Source organism: Phyllostomus hastatus, unplaced genomic scaffold, assembly GCF_019186645.2.
Source record: "Phyllostomus hastatus isolate PE091 unplaced genomic scaffold, TTU_PhHast_1.1 phas_contig_196, whole genome shotgun sequence".
Classification (NCBI taxonomy): domain Eukaryota; kingdom Metazoa; phylum Chordata; class Mammalia; order Chiroptera; family Phyllostomidae; genus Phyllostomus; species Phyllostomus hastatus.
In genome coordinates, this window is record NW_025333709.1 from 456,034 (window position 1) to 483,087 (window position 27,054).

At 70.1% G+C, this 27,054-nt stretch overlaps 1 protein-coding gene across 4 annotated transcripts; it reads left to right on the plus strand.

Moving 5' to 3' along the window:
* The first annotated feature begins 3,718 nt into the window (after nucleotides 1-3,718).
* On the plus strand, nucleotides 3,719-25,247 carry UVSSA (UV stimulated scaffold protein A). Of its 4 annotated transcripts, XM_045834286.1 has the most exons (15): nucleotides 3,837-4,286; nucleotides 4,444-4,543; nucleotides 5,617-5,686; nucleotides 5,771-5,947; nucleotides 7,116-7,236; nucleotides 7,886-8,248; nucleotides 9,184-9,296; nucleotides 9,373-9,501; nucleotides 15,044-15,149; nucleotides 19,015-19,159; nucleotides 19,558-19,683; nucleotides 20,171-20,354; nucleotides 20,782-20,893; nucleotides 23,253-23,427; nucleotides 24,766-25,247. In XM_045834286.1, exons 2-15 carry the CDS (start codon nucleotides 4,446-4,448, stop codon nucleotides 24,857-24,859), a joined length of 2,013 nt encoding a protein of 670 aa, XP_045690242.1. In that variant the 5' UTR covers nucleotides 3,837-4,286; nucleotides 4,444-4,445; the 3' UTR covers nucleotides 24,860-25,247. The 4 variants fall into 4 exon arrangements, with proteins under 4 accessions (XP_045690241.1, XP_045690242.1, XP_045690240.1 ...); XM_045834285.1 differs by lacking the exon at nucleotides 3,837-4,286 and adding an exon at nucleotides 3,719-3,743 and having other exon boundaries at nucleotides 5,617-5,947; nucleotides 24,766-25,246; XM_045834284.1 differs by having other exon boundaries at nucleotides 3,838-4,286; nucleotides 5,617-5,947; nucleotides 24,766-25,246.
* The last annotated feature ends 1,807 nt before the right edge of the window (nucleotides 25,248-27,054 follow it).

Genomic DNA, 27,054 nt, shown 5'->3' on the forward strand with positions numbered 1-27,054 from the left:
TCTTGAATCGGGGGGAATGTGTCTTTTTTGTGACACTCTCTACTTTTTCAAAGTTGTCTCGGCTTTTCCACATAAAGGTTGGAATTGGCTTGTAAAAGTGTTTTTAAAAAGTGTTGGGATTTCAACGGGGCTCTTCCTGAAGCTGCACATCCGGGCGGGATGGTCAGTCTGTTCAGCCTTCACGACGGAAAGGCTGCTCCTTGGTTCTGGGGCCAGAAGCCCAAGACCGAGGTGCCAGCGGCTGGTTCCTGGCAAGGCCCCTCTCCCTGGGGCGAGGGAGGACGCCCACCCTTCTCAGGACAGCCCTGTGGCAGCGGAGCTCTGCCCTTGTGACCTCACTTAACCACGACCACCTCCATATGCAGTCACAGGGTGGGGGGTGGGGGCTCACAACTGAGCCCGTAACACGGACTGAGTCTCGAGCCGCCCTGACCGGCATGGCTCGGGGGCTGGGCGTCGTCCTGCAAGGCGGAAGGTAGCCAGCTGACTCCCCGTCAGGGCACGTGCTGGGGCTGTGGGGTTCAGTTCACAGCTGGGGTGTGCACGAGAGGCATCTGATGGATGGATGTCTCTCTCCCTGTGTTTTCCCCTCCCTAAAAAAAAACCCAGCAAAACAACAGAGAACAGAACACTGACAGCCCCCAGTGCCCCAATCCGTGGACACGGGGCCGCCCCACGCCGCCACCCACACTCCAGTTTTGGGGCACACACTGTTACCCCTAGGCACGTTGTGATTGTTAAGGCTGTTGCAAACGTGATTTTCATGTTGAACTGGACGTGTTCCCATGTGGTAGGTAACGTGTAACTGATTTTGTATGTTGACCGTGTCCCGTGGCTTCACTAAACTCACGTGTCCAGCTAGGGGCGTCTTGGTAGAATTTAGAGTATCCCGGACATACAAACTCTGCGGGGCCCCTGCTCCTGTCTACACCCTTTCTGATTCCTGCCGCCCGCCGCTGCCCACAGGCCCAGTGTGTGGAGGGGGACCGCCGAGGTCGCCCGGTCGCCGGTGTCTGGCAGACCACACTCTGGCAGGTTGGGGGACCCGTTCTCCATCAGGGTGAGAACACCCACTCCTCGTTCCCTCTTCCCGAGGACGGACGCCAGAACTGTCAGATGTGCTTCCCTGCACCTGCGGAAGTCCTCATGATGGCGGCCTGGCTCGCCAGCCCTCGTGTTCGGAGGTGGCCCTGGGTGGCCCATTGCATGTGGCCTTGTCCAGATGGGCAGAGCTCGGCAGGTGAGCCGTCTGCGGCACACCCTGACGTCCCCTGACCCGGGGCCTCTGCTGCTTCTCTTCCTACTGCTCAGTCCAGCCAAGGGCTCATCAATTTTACAGGTCACTTCAAAGAACCACTTTTGGGGGTCAGGAAGGCCCTGGGCATAGCGTGAAAGTTTTCGTGTTCTCTGGGATGAGGGCCAGGGCAGGGGCGAAAGGGTCCTGGGACCTGACCTTAGGCTTTAGGGGTCACTCTGGAGGCTGGAGAATGGACTGTAGGTTCAAGGGCCGAAATGGGGCCCACTGGGGGGCGGGGGCTGGGACCTGGTGGTGGCAGCGGGGTGGTGGGAGGGGCTCCCATCGTGAGCATGCTGGGAGTGGGGCTGTCAGGTTTCAGAGTGGACTGGACGTGGGGCGGGCGGGAGAGGCCGAGAGGAGGCTGTGCAGGCGTGTGCACAGGAGACGCTGAGCCACGCGAAGGCAGGGGCAATGGGGCGGACGCCAGCGCAGTGGGGAGAGACCATGGGGAATGGGCAGCCGCACAGCTCTCTCCAGGGATCCTGATGCAGAAGAGGAGCCAGAGGCAACAGGTTGGCGAGTGGCAACGGACAGGAGGGTTTTATCGGGACGGGAGAACAAAGCTGCTGCTGGAGCAACTGCAGGCCTGGGACAGGCGCGGGGCGGCTGGCGCTGGGGGCAGTGACCGCTTCTCCTGTTTAATGACAGCCTTTTCGAGGTGTGACTCACACGCCACAGAAGCCACCCTTTCCAAACACACACTCTGGGTTTCAGTGCCGTGACAGGGTGGTGCGGCCACCACCTCTCGCTGTGGGTCAGCCCACAAAGGGCCCCCTGCCCAGTGGCGGGGGCTTGGCCCGCCCTCCTGCCCTCACACACCCTTGTCCACATCTGTGTCTGGGGAATTGTCTTTCTGGACATTTCGTACAAGTGCAGCCAGGATACCTGGTCTTTTGTCTGGCTTCTCTCATTTGGTGATGTTTTTAGGCTGAAGGAGACACAGTGTGTTGTCCACCTGTCGACGGACATTGGGGTGTTCCCACCGTTGGCCACTCAGGACAGTGATACTGTGGACACACATGTCCACGCCTCCGTGTGGCCTCCAACCTCGGTGCTCTCGTCCCATTCCGCCGCCGCCTCAGGAAACTCCCAGTCTGCTGCTCCAGTACCAGGCAGAAAACGAGGAGAGACCCGAGGCCCTGGGCGCAGGCAGGGCTTCCCGTGGAAAGGCAGAGGCAGAACCTGGAGGGGTGCCACTGAGGCAGGCGACAAGGTGGCCCAGGACAGAGCTCACGGGAAGGGCAGAGGGGGGACTCCAGGTCTTGTCCTGAGGACCCCTTGGGCCCTACAGGGATGGGCGCAGGGGCCTGGCTGTGCCTGGTGTGAGGGTGACCCCAGAGAGCCTCGGAGGGTGCAGCCCTAGAGAGCAGGTAGGTGATGGCCAGGTTGGGCTGCCTGGGGAACACCTGGGTGCACAGGCCCAGTGCAGCTGGACCACGGGTCTGGGGCTGGGGCTCTATTATCTGGGTGTCCTGGTTCCCAGGCTACACTGGGAGCAACACAAAATCAGGGATGCATTCTCAGACACAGACCCACCCAGCCTCCCAGGACACGGGTGGGAGACTGGAGTGAGCACACCTGGGCATGTGCATGGGCGAGGGGTTTCCTGGGGAAAGGTGAGCCCAGGGAGGGTCGAGGGCCGGGGAGAGCGGCCCACATGCAGAGGTGGATCCCCGAGGGGACGTGGCCCTGGATGCCCCAGGATGCATGGCCCGGAAGCGGCGCCTGTAATGGCCACGCTGGCTCACATCTTTGGGGGTCAGGGACCGGCCATCCCGCCCCTCCCTGCGGGCTGCAGACCTTCCGCCTGCCCGCCCCTTTCCACCTCCACGTCAGGTCCCATAGGGCCCGTCTGTTCCCCGGAGGCAGCGCCCGTCCCGTCTCAGCCCTTCCAGGCAGCGGGGGGCAGTGGCTCTGTGCTCGCCGGCAGAAACACGCGCCCGCTCCCAACCGACCCAGTGGGTGATCGCAGAACAGGGCCCCGGGGACCTCGAGCCTCCAGGTGGCTGTGTCGCGCACACCCAGCTGCACTCCTCGGGCCAGAACCTGCCGACGGCCGCGCCCGCGGCCCCTTTAAGAACACGTTGCGCCCTCCGGCTTCCTTTTTCTCGCACGTCCTCCTCCCGGGACGCGGCACCCCGCCCCGCCCCCGTCGGGAGCGCGCCTGCGTTTCCGCGCCGACCTCTGCCTCGCCCCCGCCTCCAGCGTCCGGGCCAACCATTGGCTGCGAGCTAGAGGGAACTAGCAGGGGGCGGGCCCTCCGCCGGAAAAGGCGGGGATAACGTGAGAGCGGCTTCGTCGGGCGATAGAAGCGGTTAGAGCCTCACTGACCCCTGCGCGCCGCCGGAGCCAGGGCGAGCCAATGACTGCGGCGACCTGGGGCATATGACAGGGGGCGGGGCGTAGGCCGGAAGGGGCGGGGCTAGGCGAGCGACCTGTTGGCGCGGTAGGTTGTGGGTGGCCGCACTGTTGGGCGGGGGGTGCGAGTTCCGCCTTGGGGGCCGCAGGGGCGGGGCGGCACGCCCGTCCTCGGGACGCCCCCTCCCCCTCCCCTCCCCGCGCTCACCTGCCCGGCCGGCCCCTCCTTCCAGCTAGTGGGGCCGAGTCCGCAGCCCGCCCCGCCTCGGCTCCGGCGGCCGGCGGCGCCCTGCCAGCCCCGCACCTGGCCCCCAGGGGGCTCCCTAGCGCAAGTCCCGTCCCCTTAGGAAGTCCGCGGCTGGCAGCTCCCTCCGCGGAGGCTGAGCCCCGTGCGTTTGGGCTCAGTGGTGCCGGCGAGGGAGAAGGGGACACAGTCCCACGCGGGGAAAGCTCGCGTACACGAAGACGCCCTGGTCTCTCCTCTACCGCGCGCGTTTGGAAACGCAGCTGTCGCCGCCGCCGCGCCCACTCCGCGATCGGGGAGCGCCGCCGTTAGCGTTCCCCCGGTGCCCTTTTCCCGGTGACCACCCGGAGCGGCGAGTCCGCCCCGCCCGGACCGTCGCCGTGAATGGTTAGATCTCAGCTTCCAGCAGGCCACCCCACGTGGGCCGGGGCCCAGGGCCCCGTCCTCGGCGCCCCACCTCCAGCTCGGGGCACCGTGGGCAGTAGGACTGGGAACTGGGAAGCGCGGGGTGATCCCTGAGCAGCTCCGCCTTGTGTGTTTTTAGACATGGACCAAAGACTGTCAGAGCTGGTCGAGGACCTCACGACCTCGGGAGAGCCCCAGCTGAACGCGGAGAAGATGAAGGAGCTGAAGAAAATATGCAAGTACGTCTCGGGGTTCAGCAGTCCACGGTGACTGGCTGGCCCAGCGAGGCCGTGCTGCCTGGGGAGTGTGTGAGGCTTCCCCCAGGCCGGGCCTGCTGGGCGAGAGCCCCCAAAGCACACGCCCAGCACGGCGCCCCTGGCGCTGGGGTGTCCCGGCGCTGTGGCCCCAGGGTGGGGGGTGGTGTTGGGGCCACACATGAGGGCTGTGGCTGGTTGTGTCTTTGCTCCCCCGTGTTGGGGACAGCACCCCCCTTGAGTGTGTCAGCACACACACGTGACTCAGAGATGAGCCCCCGTTTCTCTCTCTCCTGTTGGAACGTGTGATGGTGGGAGATGGGACATCCCTGGTGGGTGGGTGGCCCCTCGGCGCAGCAGGACCTGTGTGCCCACCCCGCCCTTCTCCCACTGCACACAGGGGGGCTGGGGTCTCCCGAGAGCCCCTCCGACCCCGGGAACATCGGTCTTAGCCTGCGTTTACAAAGCCGGACACCACGTCTCCCTGTGGGCCCAGAAACCCCCCGGCTGCAGCGGCTCTCGGGGCAGAGGCGGCTCACAGTCTGCGGGGGGCGCCGTGGAGCAGGCCCTGGGGGTGTGAGCGGGTGGCAGGGCCGCCTCAGGAGGCGTCTCAGGTGCCGACCCTGAAGCCTCATCTAGTCTTCACGTGGCATGAAGTATCACCTTTGACTTATTTCTACTATTTTAAAACATAAAAACCACTTTTTAAATTCTCACCTGAGAATATATCTGTTCACTTTAGAAAGAGAGGAAGGGGAAGAGAGAGAGAGAGAAACGTTGGTTGCCTCTCATAGGTGCCCGACCAGGGGTCGAACCCGGGACCTTTGGGTGCACGAGACGATGCTCCCACCCACCGACCCACCTGGCCAGGGCCTGCCACACCTCCTTGGCTTGGGGGTTTCACAGAAGCAGGCAGGGACTGGGTGTGGCCCTCGAAGGGGCGAGTGGGACCTGGCAAAGGGTGCATGTCCCCGCCCCCATGAATACTGTCCCCACACGGCGTTGAACCGCCGTGTCCCCCAGTGTCGGCACTTGGTGAGGACCGCTGGCCTCTGCAGGTCGTCGGAGGAGCAGCTGAGCCGCGCCTACCACCTGCTGATGGCCCGGCTGAGCCAGGAACACGCCGAGGTCCGCCTCTCCGCCTTCCAGGTCGTGGGCGAGCTCTTCGGCCGGTCGCACCTGTTCAGGGTGCTGGTCGTGTCCAACTTCCAGGAGTTCCTGGAGCTTACCCTGGGCACCGACCACAGGAAGCCCCTGCCGCCGCCCCGGGAGGTGGCCCGGAGGCTGAAGCAGGCTGTCACCCTGGCTGTCCAGAGCTGGAACGAGAAGTTTGGCGCTGCCTATAAGAAGCTTGCCTTGGGCTACCACTTCTTGAAACACGGCCAGCAGGTGGGTGGGCCTTGGCAGCGGTGTCTCTGTGGATGGGCGTGCCTGGACACTTGGCTGCTGGGCCAGGGCTGCCGACCAAGCAGGCCTGCGAGTCACCAGCAGGTGGGGCCAGGCTCCGGAGAAGGGGGAAGCGGGAAGCTTGTCCTGGGGGTGGGCGGAGCTGAGCCCAGGGGTGGGTGGAGCTGAGCATGGGGGGCTGCCCTGGCTCCTGGGTGGGTCGGCGAGGCACAGGGCAGTGGACTCAGCTTCTCAGACACCGCCCTTCTCAGCGGTGAACTCCTGCTCTCTGGGGACCACCCTCAGACTTTGTGGTCATCCGGGCCCCCCACCTGTCTCTGTGCCCAGCCCGGGGGTGCTGCCACCCCCGCTGCGCTCCCAGGGCCCTGCTCAGGAGGTGTACTCAGGCCCCTGGGTGCGGCCAGCCCCGCCCTGCCTGCTGGTCGGAGCCAGCACCCTTCTGCTGCAGCAGCTGGAGCCGGGGCTCCCCATCACCCTTGTCAGGCGGTGGGGTGCTGCTGGCCGTGGTCTCCCCAGGGACCCAACCCGCAGGCCAGCGGCCCCCCTGGAAGGCAGTGTATCTGGCACCGAACTGAAGGCGCCCTCCGGGGTCTGGCTGGGTGCTGGGGCCACCGGGTCTCCTCTTTGGCCCGTTTTTTCCTTTTGTTTGTTTGTTGAGACTTTGTTTGATCTTAGAGAGGGGGAAGGGAGAGAGAGAGGAAGAGAAACATCGGCTGGTTGCCTCGCGCACACCCCCATCTCGGGACCTGGCCCGCAGCCCAGGCATCGAGCTGGTGACTTCGGTTGGCAGGTCAGGCTCAGTCCGTGGAGCCATACCAGCCAGGCCATTTTTTGAAGTTAATTTTAAAAAACCCTTAAGTTTATTTATTTTTAGAGAGAAGGGAAGGTGGGGGGAGAGAGACACACACACACACACACACACACACACACACACACATACATCGACGTGAGAGGGAAACACCAATCAGCTGCCTCTCCTGTGCTGCCAACTGGGGACCAAACCTGGAACCCGGGCCTGCGCCCTGACCGGGAGTCAGACCGGACGACGCCCGACCCACTGAGCCACAGGCTCGGGGCTTCCTTGGCTCGTTTTAGCTGACTGTCTTCCGGTTCCGTTCGGCTGAGTCCCGCCTTTGCCTCCCCTGCTCAGGTGGACTTTCAGGACGTGGACGCCCGGACCCCGGCGGAGAGGAAGAGGGAGGAGGAGAGGCAGAGGCGCCTGGACCACATCTACCGGCAAAGGTCCGAGCAGGCCGTGCGAGAGATGCAGGGTGAGGTGCTGGGGCCTGGCTGGAGGCGCGGGGCCGCAGCGGGACGCGCCGGCTGGGGAGAGGGCCCCTCCCTGCCCCAGGAGCCGCTCCTGGTGGGCGCCCTCGCCTCGCCCGCACCCTCGGGGGCTCGGCTGGCCAGGCTGGGGAGGAGAGACGTGGGCCTGGGGCCGCTCTGGTCTGAGCGCCTTCACCCCTGCGTTTCCCGGCCTTTCTCGCTCTGGCAGCCCCTCCCCCGGACTCCAGCGTTTGCTCTCCGGCGGCCGGGGTGTGAGGACCAGGGAGTGGCCAGGCCGTGCAGGAGGCGCAGAGCGGGGCGCGGGGCCCGGGTGGGAGAGCCCCGGTGGGGGGGTGCAGGTGCGCTGGGGCTGGAGGACGGGACGTGTGTCCTCCTGGCCCTCGCTGGCCCTGCCCTCCCACGCGTCCTGTCCGTGGCAGCTCGTCCCGAGTGGCGCTCACGGGGGCTCCGAGGAGGCCCTGGGGGCACCGGCATGGGGGCGGCCAGGCTGTCCCTCCAGCAGCCACCGAGCCTCCGCTGACCTTCGGGGCCAGGACGTCGGCCCTGCTGGGGGAGGCCGAGCCCGGGGGTGCTGCCTTGGGAGGTGGAGCTGCCCCAGGAAGCGCCCAGCAGGCCGCTTCTCGGTCTTTGCAGAAATGTCCGAAGAGATCCGGGGCTGCCTGGTGGAGGCAGACAGCTGCTTCCGGCTGCTGCTGCCCTTCGACTTGGGGCCTTGCCCGGGGGCCGCCCCGCCCGCCACGGCCCGCCCCACCGGCACCGCCGACCCTGGGGACGACCCTGGGGACGGGGAGCAGCCGTGCTGCAGCAAGACCCTGCCCGACTGCGCCCGCCCCACCGGGGCCCCCAGCGGGGCGGGGCCGCGCCAGGCCTGCACCGGGGCCCCCTCGGAGGACGAGGAGGAGGAGGACGACAGTGACGACGGCGACCCAGACGAGTTCCTGCGGCACCACGGGCTGGGCTCCCACAAGTACACGCTGGACGTGGAGCTCCGCTCAGGTGGCGCGGCCCCGCCGCTGCCCGGGGTCCCTGCCCACCGCCGCTCCGGGCTGCTGCTGCACCCGGCCTCCTGGGCCACGGACTCCCCGGGGCCGTGGGTGGGGCGGGGACTCCTCAGGGTGGGGTGAGGTCCCCAGGCCCGCCCTGCAGCCCTCGTGGTGACCTGCAGGCGAGGAGGCCGGGTGGGTGAGCCTGGTGCCCAGAGCGTCCTAGAGGCTCCTGGAGTGGCTGCGGGCGCTGCCCAGTCCCCAGGGTCGGGGAGTGGCCCCAGGGCTCGGGCAGCACCCACTCTGCCCTGGAGCGACGTGGGTTCCTGCCACGTCTGTAGAGACTCGGGGCGTGGCGCTCCGAGCCCCAGGCGGCCCCGGCATCCCGGCCCAGAGGCTGAGCTCCATGCACCCCGCCCCCCGGGCGCAGCTTCCTCACGGGCGTCTGCCGTCCCTGTTGGGTGTGGGTGCATGTGGGCCCCCCCCCCGTGTGTCCTGGGCAGGGGTGGGGGCTGGGCAGCCAGCTCATCGCTGCAGGGCATCTTGCCTGTCCCGCATCCCTCGGCGCCCAGGGCCCCGCGAGGCTCAGGGACTGCTGGCCTGTGGCTGGGAGCTGGGAGCAGGGCTGGCCCAGCGCAGGCCGTGGGGCTGCTGGCCCGGGTGGGGGCCGGGGTTAGGGCCCCCTGAGGGCAGCGAGCACAGGGATCCTGGGGCTCCAGGGGCGGGCCGGCCTGTCTGTCTCTGAGGAGGCACAGAGGCCTCGGCCCGGAGCGGCGGGGTGTCAGGGTCAGGCTGGAGCCGTCTTCGCCAGAGTCGTGGGGCAGCGAGTCTCGTCCTGGGGCCTGAGGGTCGGGGCCCTGGGTGTCTGGTGCGGGGCGGAGGCCAGCGGGACTGCAGGTGACCTGCCTGGGCCCTGGGCCCTCTGGTGACCCTGCGCGCCCTGTGCAGACGGCCTGAGGGTGCGGGCGGACGAGGACAACTGTGCTGTCATCCAGTCGGCCCAGGACGCGCTGAAGCTCATCCGGAACAAGTTCCTGCCCGCCGTGTGCTCCTGGGTCCAGGTGAGGCGCGTGGGGAGGGCTGGGGGGCCCGGTGCGGGGGCCCGGCCTGCCAGGTGACAGACCCTCTTGCTGGCAGCTCTTCACCCGTGCAGGGACGCACCGTGGCCACTTGGAGGCCGCCATCGGCCTGAAGGCGGAGCTGGAGGCGGCCCTGCGGAGGTCCCGGGAGCTGGACATCGAGCCTGCGGGGCTGCCCGGCAGGGAGGTGCGTGCCGTGGGCCGAGCTCGGCCTCTAGGCGGGAGCCGGGGGCCCGAAGCGCCCTGTTCCTCCCTCACGCGGGCCTGGCACAGGGGCCGAGGCCCAGCCCGGGGCCTCCCCAGAGGTGAGGGGCTGGGACAGGGAGGCCCCGGTCCCCAGTGCGGCTTCTGAGCGTTGGGTCCCTCCTCGACTCTGCTGGTGCGCAGCCCCTGGGGACCAGCAGGGGGCGACCTTGTCTGTCTCCTTCGACACCCAGGCCGGTGGGGGACACTCACAGCAGGCCGGGCGCGGGGCCTGTGCGGTGAGCCTGGTGGGTCTGCCGGTGTGGCCCTGGGCTCCCTAGCTCCGCACCTTGTCACCTCCGAGCTCCTGTGTGACGCGACCTCCTGCCCGTGGCTGCCTTGCTGCTGCCCCCGGGGCGTCTGGGGGGCGACGGGCGGGGTGGGCGGCGTCCAGGCCTGGCCACCCCGCGGGGCCTCTCTGGGCTGGCAGGTTGGCGGGATGCCACCGCCTGTGAGGAGGGCGGGGGGCCCGGCTGGGTGGGGACTGACCTGGGGAGGGCGGGTGGACTGAGGCGGGCCCCGGGCATGCAGTGTGGGGGCCGCGCGGGGCTGCTGGGGCGGGGAGCCGGCGGAACGGCCCGGCTCAGCCTCGCGGGGCGGGGGGGGGGGGGGTGCACTGCGACGCTGCTCCGGGAGCTGGTTGAGGAGGCGCTGCTGCTGCTGCTCGGGGGGCCCTCGGAGACGGCGCTCGCTCCAGGTTTTCCCGAGAAAGGCCTGGGGTTCCGTCCCCGGCCTGGGCCCTCCCCGCCCAGCTTGGGCCCCGGCTGCGCAGAGAACCGGCTGAGCCCGTGCTGCCTCCTCGGCAAGTGGCACACACACCTGGGACCGAGACGGGCGTGTGCTCGGGCTCCAGGGACCCCGGCCCCGGGCGGTGGGCAGTGGCCTGTCCCCAGGAGGTCGGCGCCCGGCTGCCTGGGACTGTGCGGCCGGCAGCCCCCATGGGACAGCGGCCATCTCTTTCTTTTGACTTTCTGCCTCTGCCCGCTGCTGCGGGGGTTTGCGGACCGTTTGCCGTTGGGCGTAGGTGCTCTGCCCGTCAGAAGTCTAAGCGGGTTTAGCAGGTTTCACTGCGGCTCTCTGCAGGGGCTCGCACATCCGCCTGGGGCCGGGGGGGGTCAGTCTGCCCGGGGCGGTAGGAAGCTGGTCGGGAGATCCCGCCGCCAGCCTGGCGGTCGGTGGCAGGGCGGCGACCCGCGGCCCCCGCGTCTGCCCTGCTGGGGCACGTCCTGTGGGCACTTCTGGACTGCCTGCTGCTTGGCTGTGTGGCTGAGCTCACCAAGTGTTGTGTGTTGTGCGATTAACAAAACAGTCGTTCCTCACCACCCAGTAAGTCAGAGGAAGACAACTTCAAGCATCAGTCCGTTTGCGCTGTCAGCAGCAGGTTCTTTTCGAGTGTGGCTCACCCGTCTGAGCGGCAGAGACACCCACTGGGGGGGTTGCCCTTGTCCCTGCCCCGCACCCGTCGGCGTGGAAGCTGCCCGGCCTTCCCGGCGACCTCGCCCCGCCCACCCGCCGACCCCATGCCGGCTTTCCCGCACCTGCTGGCGGCCGTGGGGCCAGGCCACGCGCTCTGTGCCGGCCCCGGGGGCCCGGCGCGCTGCAGGCGGAAAGGACAAAGCGGGAGACACAGGGATGAAATGTTGGGTGCGTCAGGCTCCCGGGAGGCAGGGAAACTAAATCAGCGACGTGGGGACCTTGGACGCGGCAGGCCCAGTAAACAACCTGCCTGGCGACGCGGCCCCTCCATCACGCTGAAGGCCGAGCCGGGTCCAGGGGGGCGCCCAGAGCAGAGCGGGGTCTGCAGGCACTCCCGTGAGGCCTGGGGCGCCTCAGCCGGGCCTCCCCTGCCCGCCCGCCCGCCCGCCCGCCCGCCCACCCGGCAGCACCCAAGTCCCCTCGCTTTCCCAGGGCACCGGCGCTCCAGACCCCACCCTGCGTCCTCCCTCGAGTTCCCCAGCTGCTCCCTGGGGCGGGGGGGGAGGGGGGGGCTGTGTGACAGGTGGGGGCGCCGAGTCAGGGCTGTCGTGCAAACCTTGTCTTCCTCCCAAGAAGGGGCCACCCCGCAGGCTGCCCCCCCACAGCGTCCTGGGGCTGAGCCCTGCCTCCCGGGCCCCTGGAGCAGCCTGGGCCGAGCGGAGGGCGCGTGACCCCGGCCGGGGCTTCCTCTGCACGCCCCCCACCCCGTGTTGTCTCCTGGGTCAGGGGCGCACCCTTACCCGCCTGCCGCCCAGACCCAGGGGGAGGCTAGTCGAAGCTCCCGCCTGCTGCGGCGCCCTCGGGCCGGAAGTGGGGGGCAGCCCTTCAGGGGCGGCCCCGCGGCTCAGACTCGCCTCCCGCGCAGCCCCGGCCGCTCCGGGTCCCACTGGCCGAGGTCGTCCCCGACCCTCGGGGGGAAGGCGCAGGGAGGTGCCCCGAGAGGGCGCTCCGGCCGGCGGTTTGCCCAGCCCTCAGGGAGGGCATTAGCATATAAATAGCCGCCGGCCGCCGGCCGCCACAGCTGCGCACGTTTAATTTTTAGTCCGAGAGGGAAGGGGCGTGGGAGGCGCCGCTGTCGGCCGGAGACGAGCGCGGGTGGGCGCTGCTCTGGCGGGGCTCCGCCGCCCGCTTGAGGGGGCGCTCGCAGACGGGGCGGCGGCGGCCTCTCTGGTGGAAAGTAATTGAGATTGCGCGCCGAGTTAATTAGATCGCACAGAATTTATTTAACGGCCCCAGCTGCATCGCGGGCGTGCGCTGGCGGGCGGCCGCTCTCCCCGGCCCGGCTCAGATAATTAGTGACCCCGCTGCCCGACGCCTGTACACGGACGGTGTTGTGTATTTTAGCTGTTTTACTGCCTGTTTAATTACGATTGCGGAGACTCATTTTTCTAAATCCTCTTAGCTCGGGTGAGAATCCACTCGTCGGCCCCCCACCCCACCCAGCTGCCTACAGCGGCTGCGTGTCGGGCCGGCTTCCGTGCAGGGCTGGCCGGCTCCCACAGCTGCACCCGTGGGTGGGGGCGATGGGCGCAGGGCCTGGCGTGGCCTCCAGGCCCCCGGACGAGGCGGCCAGGCCCGCTTCCAATGCCGCCGGGAGGGGGCCTGGCCTGCCTTCAGCCGGGGCCTCCGTGGGCTGTGGCCTCCTTCCTGGGGACCTGGGGTGCCCTCGTCCCCACCGTGTCCCCAGCACCTCCCCGCCGCTGGCTCAGTGCCGGCTTCTGACCCCACCCCTGCCCTCTGACCTTGCGGGAGGTGGCCGCCATGCTGCCTTGAACCACTGGGCTGGCCCGCAGGAGCTCAGGGCTGCGCCTCAGTGTCCCCGGCTGTGCCGTTTCTGAGGTCCTGGGAATAGTCCCGCCTGGCGGGCACCTGGTGGGCGGCCCATGTCCAGGCCGTGCGGGGGCTGCAGACTCGTCTGGGCAGCAGTGACTGCCGGGGACTCCCTGACACGCAGCCCCTCTGGAGCCCAGCCCCTTCCCCTGACCCTGGGTGGGCGGCAGGAGCCTGTGGGCCGAGAGCCGTGTCTTCGGGAGCCTGGCCCGCGGTGCCTCGGGCAGGGGTGGCCCAGCCGGCACCGGGGTGGCTCGTGGTCGCGGAGCCAGGTCCCTGACCGCAGGCAGGGTCTGCCCGGGGGCTGGCCGTGGGTCACGGGGGAGGGAGGGCGGTTCCTGCGGGCCCAGCGCCGGCCCTGCGTCTGCGGAGGACGAGGCTCCTCCCGCCCTCGGGTGCTGCCCGCCGGTTCCCGCGGGGACTCGTGGACGGAGGGCTGGGACTCCAGGGGGGTCGACGGGGACGCCCACTCCCAGTTGGAGAGTCGGAGGAGGGCGTGGTCCCCGCAGTTGCCTCAGCAGCCGGTGTGTTTTAGGAAATGAAAATTGGATGGGAGTCCCCAGTGAGGTTCAGCGGTGGGCGCGGCGCGCGTGGTGTTTCGTGGAGACGACCCCGTGTTTAAAGCCTGCGTCCCTGTTCTGCACTGCAGCACCGGCCGGCCCTCGCCCCCTCTCAGAAAATGAAAACGCATAAATTCTGCCCGGCCCCGGATGCGTGCACGCCGCGCAGGCCGGGCCGCACGGCCGGAAGCCTTGGGCCGCTCTCCACCTTCCATAAATTCCTGGGGAGACTCTGCACAAAAATAATTTTCAGGTCCGCGGCTCATTGTTATTCAAACGTGATTGATTGTCGTCATTTGCTCGGCCCGGGAGTTAAGTGCCCCTGTCATTTCCAAAGAGTATAATTGGGACGTTTCACAGGTCAGCGGCGGAGACAGGCTTCCCTTTTGATCAGTGTTAGACTGATAACAAAAATTACAGTTTCCCGTGATTAATGTCCCCGCGCCTCCAGACGCGGGGCTGCGGGCTGAACCCAAACAAAGTGCATTTGCATCTGATTAGGCCTGGCAGGGGGGGGTGCGGCACTGACCCCGCAGGTGCCCCCACGCCCCAGACGGCTGGTTGGTGAGACGCCCTGGCCGGGGGCAGCCGTGCGGGCGCCCCACTGCGGTCCCCGCGGCTGTCGGGGGTTTCGGGGCCCGTGTCGGAGGGTGGGTCTCCGAGTTTGCCTCTGACACCCCGACGCCCCGTTGCTGGCCCTCCTCAGACAGGGCCTCCGCTCCAGGCCCTTCCGTCAGGTGGGCTGCAGTCGGCGGCGGCGTCTGCGAGGTGGGTGTGCCACTCGCCTGGCCCACGAAAGCTGGAAGCGGGAAACAGCACCGGCTGGCCGGGCAGGGCCTTCTGGGTGCCCCCTGCTGCCACCCTCTCGGGAAGGACCAGTCCCCGGGGGGGTTGCTCCTGTGTGGGGAGGGGCAGGACCAGGCGGAGGCTGAGCCGGCCCTGAAGGGTTTTCCGAGCGGGGCTGGCCGTGGACGCCCGGTCCTGGTGTCTGTGGCACACTGGCGTGTGTGAGTGGCCATCAGCCACCCAGTTGGTGACCTCCTCTGGGAGGGCCGTGGACCCCCCCGAGGGGCGCTGTTGCTCCCACTGAGCCAGTGCTGCCCAGAGAGAGGGTGGGGGGCCCGGGTCTCCCCCGTGCGGAGGGCAGAGGGCACCACCTCCAGGGCAGCGGCGGCGACCCCCCACACCGACCTGGGCTGGGGGGTGACCTTGTCCAAGGGACAGGACGCTCCACAAGAGCTGTGGTCAGGTCAGCACCCCCGAGGCCAGAGTGGGGTGTGGCCCAGCGGGCTGAGCTGAGGCGGGGCCTGGAAGGGGGCACGTCAGGGGCCCGGACTTTTTGGCGTGAACCGTGCTCTGTGAGGCTTTGAGGCGGCGCGGGCCCCACGCAGGGCGAGACTCTGGGCAGCCGGGAGGGCGCAGGTCGGGGCCGGGCTCTGGGTGCCGAGGGGGGACACACGGAGCTGCTGGATTCGGGGACGCGGGGGTCGGCTGGGGGACAGGCCAGCGCGCTCAGCCGGCGACGCCGACACCCCGGCCTGGAGGACCAGCCCCACTGGGGTGCAGGAACCTCCAGCCTCTGGCGGCTGTGCCCACGCAGGTTCTGGGGTGTCCCCGCAGGTGGCTGCCCCGGAGGACGAGGATGAGGATGACGACGACTTTGTGGAAGTCCCCGAGAAGGAGGGCTACGAGGCCTGTGTCCCCGAGCACCTGTGGCCCAAGGGCGGTGAGTGCGGGGAGGGGCACTGGGGGGGAGGTCCCCAGCCAGGGTCCCTGGGCTGTGTCCTCAGGGGTGGGACCTACAGCCCCCGATCAGGGGTGGGGGGGTGGCCGTGCTCGGCCCAGGAGGCCCTGCAGGTCGCGGTGCCCGCTGGTGGTGCGGGCGCTGCTCTCCCTGGCACCTGGCACTCTGCGGTCATGCCCGGGGCCTGCTGAGGCCGCCCCAGCGGTTTCCTGCCGCCAGTTAGTGCGAGGGCCACCGGATGGCCACGGGGGACCGCAGAGGGCCCCTGCGCTGACCGCCCGCTGTGGCGCGGGGCCGCCCTGCTGGGGAGCCTGGGGTCCCGGCCCTGGGGGGTGAGTGCAGGGCTGGGCCGTGGGCCCTGGGGCAGCACGGGGGCCTGCCGTGGGCACTGCCTCCCGGGATGGGGGGCACCCACAGGCCGAGGGCGGGACGGCGAGGGACAGCCCACTGGGCCCCTGGCCACGCCGCTGAGTCTCTGCAGCACCGGGCCCAGCGGCCCCTCCTCCCAGCTGGGCCCCTGCGGAGGGCGGGCCTCCCTCCGTGCTTCCCCGGTGCTGGGCTCTGGCTGGGCCACGGCCTGTGGCCGTCACCTGCTGTCCACTCTCCTGCAGTGGGCGACGCCTCACTCGGGCAGCAGAGACCCCGCGGCCCTTGGGCAGGAGTCGGCCCTCTGCTCTGGGCAGCTCACTGCGGTCCATCTGTGCCTGGGGGGGCGGGAGGTGGGGATGGTCCGGGCCCTGTGCCGGTCACCAGTGTCCTCTGACCAGCTGCGGGCAGGCGGGCTGGAGAGCACCGGCAGCCGGGGTCCAGAGCGGGGTTCCCGGGCCCCGTGCGGAGGGCCTGGTGGGGGTCCTGGTCCAGAGGCACCGTGCCCCATCCCCCCGTCCCCCCGCCCTGGGGCGCTCTGAGGCCCGGTCACCGAGGGGCTCTGGGGTCCGTCTCCTCTCTTGGGGCCTCCGGGGGCCGCGGCCCCAGGCCGTTCTCACCGAGGGGCCTGCCCCGCCGTGCCAGCGGCCAGGGCTGAGCGCTCTCACCTCTGAGTTTTCAGAGGGGCTTCTATCCCCCCGAACCCTGGCGTCTGTCAGGCGCGGCTCTTTCTCAAATTTACATTTTAATTACAAGGCGGCTCGCTCGGCGATCGATGGTGTCAGGCGGGAGGCTAACTCCGCGCCAGCCCCAGCCGCTCCATTTCCCGCCATCGATCGCCCCGCCCTGCCCCACCGGCCCGTGCTCCCCGCGGCCATGGCCCCCCGGTCCGTGGGAGCAGGAACGGGGGCTCCTGTGACCCTGTGGTCCGGCCGTGGGAGTCAGTTCGCACCGAGACCTGGGCCTGAGCAGACGCCCGGTGGGCCCGCGGCCCCCACTCTCAGAGCCGAGTCCTCCCTGAGGGCCGCGTCTGCTCCCTGGCCCCCCCTCGGCCCGGGTGCCGGCGGGATGGGCTCCCACCACGACGCGGGAGCCGTGGTGCGTGCTCAGTGCCCGAGCGTTCACCCCGCCCTAACGCGCCCGCCCGCCCGCCTCTCCAGTGGTCGGAAACGACAGACGATGGAGAGTGCGTTTCGTCCTCGTAGCTCGGGAACCCTCACGTTGATCTCGGGCTCTCGCGTGTCCGTCCAAACACCGGACACGGCGTGTGCTGGCCAGCCGCTCCCTCCTGAGCGTCCCGGGCGGGCGTGTGCCCGCTCTTGCCGGGGGGCCTGGGATGCTGTGTTGACGACAGAGCCGGGTGGGGACCCCAGCCTCCTGCCCAGGGCACCCCGGGGCTCACAGCACCCTGGGGCTCGCAGCCAGGCCCTCCGGCGGCTAGAGGTGGGCCTGGTCACCTCCACGTGGCTCTGCCCTGTGTCCCCTGCTTTCAGCGTGAGACCCCAAGCAGTGGGGGTGGACCCCACGCTCCCACAGCAGAGGACAGGGCCGGGAGGGCTCTGGGGACCGGGCGGGGGGCTGCCGGCTGCCGTGAGAGGCTCCTGGGCCACGTGCGCCCTGTGCTCGCCTCTGCGGCAGGCCCGGCGGCCCGAGCCCGTGGGTGTCCTGCAGGCGGAGCGCCGCTGCGGTCTGCCGTCCCCGCCTGGTCCGTGAGCCTGCCCGGCTGGCCCTGCCGGGAGCTGCGGCCCGGGGCAGAGGTGACCCTTCAGCAGCCTGGGCTGGCACAGTGTCCTCCCTGCCGCCCCTCCGCCCCCGGGGGCTCGTCCTGGGGGCGGCACGGGCCCGAGGCAGAGGTGACCCCTGTGGGTGCCCGTCGGGGGTTTCTCGGCGCAGCTGCTGGGGTGGGGCCCCGGTGGGCTCTGAGGCCGGGATCGCACCCGAGGGCCGGGCACCCCCCCGCTGTCCCCTCGTCCCTCCCTGTGACCGGGCAGGCGCTCGTGCTGGCGGCGGCGCCGACCTCCGCTCCTCCGGTCCCGTCTGCAGAGGGGAACCTCTCCTCAGCCTGCGTCCCCACCCCGCCGGCCCACGGTCCACGGAGTGGAGGGCCTCGCGCAGGCCACCGGGTGCAGGGGCTTTGAGCGCGGGAGCCCGTCTTGTCCCCCGTGTTCGTCCCCCTGGTCACCGGTCCCCAGGTTTCAGGTTGGCCCGCAGGGGGTCGGTGGTTCTCCATACTTGTTGATTTGCTGTCTTGTTTTTTACGGTGTCCATCCCTTATTTGCTAGATTAACTTCTCTTCTGCTGGTTTTAAAAAGGGTCATTCAGTAGAATAAGAAAATAGAGGCTTTTGTTCTGATGGTGTCCTTGCTGATTAAAGAGTCACACTCACGAGGCCTGTCCCGAAAGCACCCGGCCACGCCGCGTGCTGGGACAAGGCGGCGCTGACTGAGGAAGACGCTCAGACGCCAGGAACGCTGCGCACGGGGCGGCGACGCCCCCGTCCCCGTCGGAGGGGGACCTCACACGGTCCTCCCCGCCGCCGTCAGCCGCCCCGTCGTATGTAATCCCCTGAATCTCATCGGCGGTCTGAAGTCTCTGCCCTTCCGAAGGTGATTTCGGTTTTGGGAAAAGCCACAAGTCCCAGGGCGCCCGGTCAGGGCTGTAGGGGGCCGAGTCCCCTGGGCGATGTGACGTTCCACCAGAGAACTCCACACGGGACGTGAGGCGTGAGCGGACGTGTGGTCGTGGTGAAGCTGCCGGTCACCAGCTGCCCAGAGCTGCAGCCTCTGGGTCATCCGAATGGTTTCCGCGGAGGAACGTTCAAGCTTCGTGCAAAATCCGATGCAGATTCGTTGCTCTGCTCACTCAGCCGTTTCGAGTGCGACGGCCACACTGTGCACTCGGTGGTGCTGGCCGCCCCCACCGACCAGAACAGTGAGGTCGTCACTGTTCACTCGCGCGCCCTCCAGCCCACTGTCCTCGGCCGCCGGGTGACATCGACGTCACACAAACGGCTCTCGTCACGTTCCCAGGGGCTGGGCTTTCTCCAGGCGGCTCCACGTGTTTGCCGCCCGCCCTTGACCCCCGTGGCGTGTCAGCGCGTGCAGGCTCCCCGCACCAGACGGGGGCCTGGCTCCTGGGCACAGGCTGGGCGCCCACGCGGGTGCTGGTGCGGCACCACCGGCCAGTGGGCCAGGAGGCGCCGCCCTTGTCTTCCCGGGACAGGAGGGCGGACCCTGGCCCGCGGGGGGCTCCAGCCGCGTCTGTGGGGGTGGGCGCGCTGCTGCCGGCGGGCTGGCGGGTGGGGGCAGGCTCTCGGCCGACTGCAGCCGTGGGGAGTGGCTGAGGGGAGGGGCTCACAGACGTCAGGGCCGCACCCCACCCTTTGGTCGCCCCCTTCCCTCCCTCCCTCCGGGGCTCAGAGCACAGAGCCCCCAGGGTCTGTCTGGGGGGCAGTGCCCAGGAGGAGACGGCTGTGTTTCAGGGCTGGAGACGGACCCGGCCGCGCAGGACTTGCAGGCGAGGAAGAGGGCGAGGCTGGACGAGGAGGCAAGCGACCCCACGTCTGCGGCCGCCCAGCCTCACTGGCTCCGGGGCCCCGCGAGCCCAGCCCCGTGCCCGAGCCCCAGGTGACTCCCGGCCCCCTCACCTCTGCCCAGGGCACGGCCTGCCTCCCCGGTCTCCCAAGGCCGCGTGGCTCCTTAAAGGCAGCCCTGGAGGTGCCCCCGGGCCGGGCTAACCCTGCCGGCTCCCGTGCCCAGGCAGGGGAGGGCCGGAGGCTCTGGGGTGGGAGGGGTGGATGGCGGAGCACCCGGGCCAGCTCCCCGTGCCACTCCCTGGGGGCAGTGGCGTCCGACTCCCCACGGGGCCTCAGGGCTGCCCCAGAGCCCGACTGGGGACAGGGAGGTCGTCGGTCCCACATGCTGACACGCTGGCCCGGGGTTTGGGAGAGGGAGAGGTGGGTGGTTGTGGCCGGCCTGGGCGTGCACGGTCAGCGTGTCCTGCTCTGTCCCCCTGGCCCCTGCAGGGCACCGCTGGGGCCCGAGGAGGCCGGAAAGCTGGCCGCAGAGCGGGCCCGGGCGCCCATCCTGCCCTTCGGGGTGGACCTGTGCAACTGGGGCCAGGAGCCGCCGGCAGCCGGGAAGGTCGTCAAGTGAGTGTGGGCGTGCCCGGTGGGCGTGTGCTCAGTGGGCGCGGGGCCACCCTGCTGCTCGCCTCCGCCCGGCGGACGCGCGGCCGGGCGCGGGCCCAGCTCTGCCGCTCCCTGGGGAGACGTCCTGGGCCTCCTCCCAGGCGGCCAGGGCCCAGGGTGCCCCCCCTTGGGGCCCATTCAGCCCTCGCCGCCCCTGTCCGTGCCCCGGCTGTCCCCGGTCCCCGGGGCTGGGCCCGGGCTCTGTCAGGGGTTTCTGGAGCACGGCCCCCGGCGTGCTGGCCTGCGCTCTCCGAGGCACCGCAGCCCAGGGGGCGGGTGTCCTCGCGGGCCCGGCCGATGGGGCCCCCTCACCCCGTCGCACAGAGCTGTGACCAGGCGCAGGACGGGTGGCACCTGGCCTCTGGCTGCCGGTCCGGTCCGGGCCTGGCCCCCCGGCAGCGCCCGGCGCACCCCGGTGCCAGCCCCTGACGGCCGGGCTGTGCTGCAGAGCCGAGTCCCAGCACCGCTTCTGGAAGCCCAGCGAGGTGGACGAGGAGGTGACCAGCGCCGAGGTCTCCGAGGGGCTGCGCAGCCGCCGCATCACCTTCGCGGGGCGGTTCGAGCCCGTGCAGCACCGGTGCCGTGCCCCTAAGCCCAACGGCCAGCTCTGCGAGCGCCAGGACCGGCTGAAGGTGCGGGGCCCCGGGCGGGGCTGCAGGCCTGGCAGGGCTGGAGGGGGCAGCTGCCTTGGCCGCTGGGCAGGGCCCGGTCGCCTGAGGGTGGGCTGGGCTCCAGGCCACGGGGGCGGGGTGGCGCCACCCTGGGTGTGCCTGTCCTGGCTGCAGCAGCCCTTTGGCTGCTGGGCTGGAGGGGCCCCGCCCCAGCCAGGAGCTCTCCAGGCAGGACCCTCCCCCACACACACCCTGCCTGCTCTGCGCTGGGCACTGGGCCGGGGAGGGCGGTCACTTTGGCCAAACGGACTCAGGCACCAGGGGCCCCTCCCCGCCAACTCTGTGAGGGCGACGCCCAGGGCCCTTCTTCTGCGGCGGGGGGGGGGGGCGGGGGGCAGCACGAGGTGGCAGAGACGCGGACAATGACAGCCACTTGGCTTTGCCGTAGTGCCCGTTCCACGGCAAGATCGTCCCCAGAGATGATGCGGGACGGCCCCTCTGCCCGGAGGACAGGGCGCGGGAGCAGAGGCAGCAGCTGCAGAGGCAGGCCCAGCGCCCAGGTAGGCACCGGGGCCAGCGAGGGCAGCCCCCAGGGGGCTCCGTGTGTCTGTCTGAGTTCCTGCCGCTCCCGCAGGGTCGCCCAGGGGTCACATTGCCTGTGGGGTCTCTTGGGTGCTCCCGGTGGGAGGTGTGGGCACGGCCACCACCGGAACCCCTGTCACGGTTGGTTTGGTGGGATTCTGGGTGCTGAGCCGTGTTCTTAAGCAGATGAAGAAATCGAGGCAAGACCCCTGGCTGGTGTGGCTCAGTGGATTGAGCGCCAGCCTGAGAACCAAAGGGTCGCCGGTTCGGTTCCTGGTCAGGGCACATGCCTGGGTTGGGGGCCAGGTCCCAGTAGGGGGCGTGCAAGAGACAACCACACATTGATGTTTCTTTCTGTCTCCTCTTCTCTCAATAAGTAAATAAGTTAAAAAAAGAAATTGAGGCAAGAAAAGCTAATTGGCTGAGTCTTAGAGGAAACCCACTTATTTCTGCCCGGGTTCGGGCCCTCGCCAAGCCCTGCCCCCTCCCAGAGCTGTGCCGTGCGTGCATGGTGTGCGCGGGCGTGTTCTGTGCACGGGCAGCGAGTGTGTGTGACGCGTGTGGTGCGTGTGTGCCTGGGAGGCAGGCAGGGGCCGCTGGGTCTCCAGGGGCTCCCTGGGGCTCCTGCCAGCCAGGGTCCCCGTTTCCTGGCCAGTGCCGCGTCCGATGGCCGGTGGGCTGCAGCCCCTCCGTGTCGTCCTGCGGGCAGCTGGGGGCTTGGCCTCCTCACAGCGCCTGTGCCCGGGGGACTAGCAGCGCCCCCTCCCCGCCCTGGGGTGCTCGGATGGTGGGGCCGAGGGGTGCCCTGCAGGAGCGGCGGCACCGGCTGGGCAGCACGTGGGAGCCCTGGGGGCCGGGGTCCTCCCCGCAGAGCCCCGAGGCCGGCGGCAGCGTGCGGCCGTCAGCGGTGGGGCCTTTCTCTCCGTCTTCGGAGGCGAAGGTGAGCCTTCAGCCTGACCCCCCGGGGTGGGCACCGGGCGGCCCTGCCTGGGGCCGGAGGCTGACCGGCTGATCCGCGGGCTGATGCGCGGGCTGATCCGGGGGCCGCGGCCCCCCTGCTGCCGCGAGCGCAGGAGCAAATTAAGTGCCTGCTCTTCCTGTCAGCCCCGAGGAGCGTCTGGTCCCAGCCCGCGGTGACTTGTTAACAACAGGTGCGGCCGCAGCCGCGCTGGCCAGTCAGATGTGAAATGGGATCTCCCCACTAACTGCGTATCGATCGCGCCCCCCTCGCCCGCGGGGCGATCTTCCCTCCCGGCGCCCCCCTCGGCGACAATGCTGCGGAGCCCGGCCGGCAGCAGGCAGGCCGCGGGCCCTGGCACCTATTGATTTTCCTCAGAGGCTTTTAAATTGCTCCTTCATTTTCCTGAGATGCTCATCCCGTCCCGCGCGGCCGCCGCGTCTTCCCGTTGTGTTTAAACAATCGCTCCATTCACTGGGCCCCTAAACTGTGACGCCTTCTTATTACCGGGAGATAAACTGTGCAGACAGTTTTCCTTAATCTTGGATTAATCGTCTCTGTATCTGTGCAGGGCCGCCCGGCTCTCCCTCACTCCAAAAAATCGGCTCGGGGAGGCCGCGCCATCTGTCTGCAGGAGGCGCGCGGCTCCTGCCCGCCCGGCGTGCCCTGCGCGCGGCCCGTGGGGCTCCGTGTGCACGGCCCGTGGGGCTCCGTGTGCTCTGCGGGTGTCCGGCACCCCCCCGGAGCCTGGGTCTCTGGGGGCCTGGTGGCCCGAGGCTGTGTCTCGGGGACCCCGGGGCCTTCTGGAGCGCACCAGCCTCCCCTGGGGACGCAGAGCAGGGCCTGGCGGGCTGGGGCCTCGGCCTCTGGCCCCCACCCCCCCCCCTCGCCACCCCTGCCCTGGGCCGGAGACCCCTCCGACGGAGTTCTCGTCGGTCCTGCGCGTGAGCACATGGCCCGGCCTGCGGCTGGGGATGTTCTCTCCCCCGAGCCGCCTCACTGCCCCTCGTGGCCTGGCCGGGCGGGACGCACGCAGGGGCAGCGGGGCCTCCGGGCGAATGGGCGCTCGTTGCTGAGACCTGGGCCAGGTCACCGCGGGACCCAGAGGAACCGAGCCCCGCCCACCCTGACCCCCGGCTGGGGCCGCACCCCTGGGCAGCAGGGGGGTCGAGAGGTCACAGCCGGGGGTCTGGTGGGGCCCAGTCCGGCCTGCGTGGGCAGCGCTGGGGCGGCGGCGGGGAGAGCTGGCCAGCAGGCCTCCCCGCCCCCGCTGCCGTGGTGGGTGGGCCGGGTGGCCCTCGTCAGGACGGGGGCGGGGGGCGGGGGGGGCGCCGTTGCGGGCACCAGGCGTTTCCTGGAGTCTCGGGGTCTCTCTGCAGACTGGCGCGACCCCGAGCTGACGAGGGACGTGGAGGCGGCCCTGGGCGTGGACCTCGGCTCATCCGGGCCCCGCGGGAGGGGCCGAGGCAGGAGGAGGGGGCGCCCCGGCCTCACCGACCTGAAGCAGCAGGCTGACACCGCCCGCACGCGCATCGCCAAGAAGGTCTTCGCCAAGTGAGAGCCCTCGCCGAGCCCCGGGTCTGGGGGTGCCGGCCAGACCTCCAGCGTCCCAAGGCCTCCGGAGCGCCCCCTGCTGCACCCTGCCCCGTGACCCCCCGCCCCCACCGCACGGACAGGTGTCCCGGTCAGTGGAGGGACAGCGGGCCCTCAGGAGCAGGGCCTGGCGCACGGCGTCCGGGCAGGAGGGGCCCCGGGGCTCCAGCTGGGGCTCCAGGGGCAGGGCCCTCGTGGTCAGGCCCAGGGGTGTCCACATGGAGACTTCAGGGAGGCCAGCTGCCCTGCAGGCCGGCAGGACAAGGGTCACTGCACGGGTCTCAGCCCAGAGCGCTCTGCCAGTGCCACCGGGACGGCGGGCCCTCTGCGTGCTGCTCCCGGGGCCGGTGGGCATCTCCCGGCCCAGCTGGGCCGGCCCGGCGGGCGGGGCCTGGGCAGGGTCCGAGTAGACGGGCCAGCAGCCCTGCGCCCGCCCTGCGGCTGTGGTCGGCCCGCGGCTCCCGCCACATTCCAGGTGCTGCCAGGGAGCGCCAAGGGCGTTCGTGCCTGGAAGCCGCAGGAGGCCGGATCGCCCCAGGACCTCGCAGGCCTGAGCGGCAGGCCGTCCCCTGGGCCCCTGGGAGGTGCTCGGCTCGGCATGCCGGGCAGGGGGGCCCTCCCTGCCTCCCGGCCGGCGCTGCTCTGTGCCGGCGGCCTGAGTGCAGCTGGGCGGGTGGGCAGCTCTTGGTGCCCATGCGGAGCCCCCCACTGGTCTCTGCCGCCCGGCCTGGCCTTTGGGGTCCGGAGGACGCTGGACCCCCGCCGCAGGACACCCTGGGCGCCGCGCCTGGGGAGTGGCTTCCCTGTGTTGCCCTAAAGCCGCTGTGTGGCCTGGAGCTCTCCCAGGGCGGCGGGGGGGGAGCGGGGGCTGCCTACTGGGCACAGGCCCCGCCAAGTCCAGACGCCACCGTCAACGTGGCCGGGCGCCCGCGGGCTCTGCGCCCCCGTTTGTGCTGTGCGTCCCCACGTGTCTCCCCGCGGCCCGGACCCGGGGCACCGTGTGTGGCCCGCAGAGTCGGGCAGAGTCCGAGTGCCGTGCCCTCACGTCACCGCCTGCGCCCACCCCCACCCCCAGCTGGGCGGGGGTGCCCGTGGACGGTGGGGCCGGCCCCGGCTGGGCCACCTCGGGCTCGCGCTGCCCCCTGTGGGTCCCGGCTCTGGCGGGGCCTGAGCACCGTCGCCCCTCACTGGGAGCCTGCGAAGGGCCGGGGGCCGTGGCTGCCCAGGACTGGCGCCGGGCCGTGGTCCCGGAGCCCGAGCCCCGGCCCCCGGTCACGCCCTGCTCTGCTCTCCCTGCAGGGCGGCCGTGCGGCGGGTGAGCGCAGCCCTGGACCAGATGGACCAGAGGAAGCACAGGAAGTTCGCAAACCAGTTCAACTATGCTCTGAGCTAGAGGCGGGGCCGCTGCGTCGCGGTCCCCAGGCCCGCCAGCCCCCCTGTGCCCCGCCAGTGCACCAGGGGGCGCCACGCATGTGGGCCTGGGTGGCCTCTATGCCCTGTGCGTGGTCGAGATGCAGGGTGTGCGTGTGGCCCCGACCCTCATCCCCCAGCCTTGCGGGCTGACGGCTCAGGAAACCGAGGGAAACCCACACCGTTGTGTGAATGCTCTCTCAACGCCAACGCCAAGGGACGCGGACCGCCCGCTGTGCCCCGTCCTGCTTCCTGCTCAGACCGCCCCGGCGCCGACTCCCCCACTCCGCTCAGGAAGCAGCCCAGGGGAGCCGTGGGGCACGCGGCGGGCAGCTGTGGGGGGGGGCAGGCACGTGTCTGGTGCGGGCCCCCCCCCCCCCGGCCCGCACGCTGCCCGGCCCCGCCCAGGCCCCCTGAGCCCGTCTGCGTCTGAGCTCCCCGTGCGGGTCGCGGCGCTGTGTGGAGCCGTGCCGGCCTTCGAGTCTGGCTCCTTGACGGCGCCCCGGCCCTGGGGCCCTTCCGAGGGGCAGCGTGGGCCGGGACGCCATCCCCCTCGTCGCCCTGTGCGCCCCACCACGCGGGGGCCCGCTCCGCCCCCCCCCCAGCTGCTCGCAGTGGTCGGCACGTCCTGGCTGTCGGGGGCGACGTGGCCGGAACATCCGTGTGCCCGTTTCTGCGTGGACGTGTTTGCACTTCGTGTGGGCGTGTAACGAGGAGCGGAGTGGCTGGGTCACGTGGCAGCTCTGTCTCACCTCGGGAGCCGCTGCCCTGCTCCCCGCAGTGGCCGCGCCCCGTCCCCCTCCCGGCCACGCCCGGCTCGGCCCCTCTGGGTGCCTGTGAGCGCCCGTCCTCCCACTGCCGCCGCCCCGGCGGCGCGAGGTGCTGTCTCCTCGGGGCTTCGATTTGCATGTCCTGAGGACTACGGGTGCTGAGCGTCTTCCTGTGTCTTAACTCCTCCCCCAAGGACACGTTTGTCGATTTAGGGGGAGAGGACGGGGCCGAGAGAGAGCGAGCGAGAGAGCGTCGACGTGAGCAAGAAACATCAGTCGGTCGCCTCTCGTACGCGCCCGGACCGGGACTCGAACCCACAGGCTTCGGGTGCACAGGACGGTGCTCTGGCCCTCTGAGCCCCGGGCCAGGGCGAGTCTTCGGAGAAGCATCTGCCTCGGCCTCGGGCCGCCCCAGGCCAGAGCCATGCGGGCTCTTCTCGGTGGGGGTGGGGGTGGGGGTGCCGGCTGCCCCTGGACGGGCCGCTGGGAAGCGTCCAGGGCTGGTCCTCTCCCGCGTGCCCTGAGGGTGTGTCAGCCTCTCGAGGGCAGAGTGTGGAGGGTCCCTGGCCGTTACTTCCCGAAGGGGTCCGCCCGCCCCCCCCCGCCCCCGCTGGGTGCTGCCGTGGTGGGCATCGGTATGGTCGGCGGCATCCCCTGGTCTCCGAGACCCTCTCCGCTTTCTGTGGTCTTTCCCTGGTGCCCCAGACTGGGCCTGGCAGCCCGTCTCCAAGGCCCAGGTTCTTCCTCCTGCCCGCTGCAGGCCCCTCGGCCCTCCGGGCAGTCGTCACCTCGGGTCTCGTGCTTCTCAGCGCAGACCTTCCGCTGGGTTCTCTCCCCCAGCTCGTCCCTCTGCTGGTTCTCCCCATGTGACGGAACGCCGTTCTCACACTCGAACTCCCCAGACGCGGTGTCTTGCACTTCTCCGCACGTCTTACCAGGGACCGGGCACGAGGCCCTGCTGACCGGGCCCCGCAGCTGCTGTGGGCCCCTGGTTCCCTGTGGACGGGCCCTGCTCCCCTCTCCCCTCGTGTGTCTCACAGTGTCTCTAGTCCATGGGACGTTTTAAATACCGGAGGCAGCGACTCTGGAGGTCGGACCCACTGCTGCCCAGAACTTGCTGCGGCTGCTGTCCGCCTGTGCAGGGTCCGGGTGCGTTGTGTGAGGCCTGTGTCCTCTGTCACTCGCACCCCGAGGTCCGCTTGGTGGGCCTGGTGGCCGGCTGACGCTGGCCGGAGCGGTCCTCGCAGGCCCTGGCCCCCGGAGCCTCCCAGTGCTGTGCCAACGAGTCGTGTGTGTGCGCGCGTTCGGGGAGGGGGGGCACCTTCAGCCTCAGCCCGGCCCCCGGGCCTGCGTGCAGCCCGCAGGGCAGCCGGGGCGGAGCACTCGGCCTCTCCGCGGTGCTGGGAGG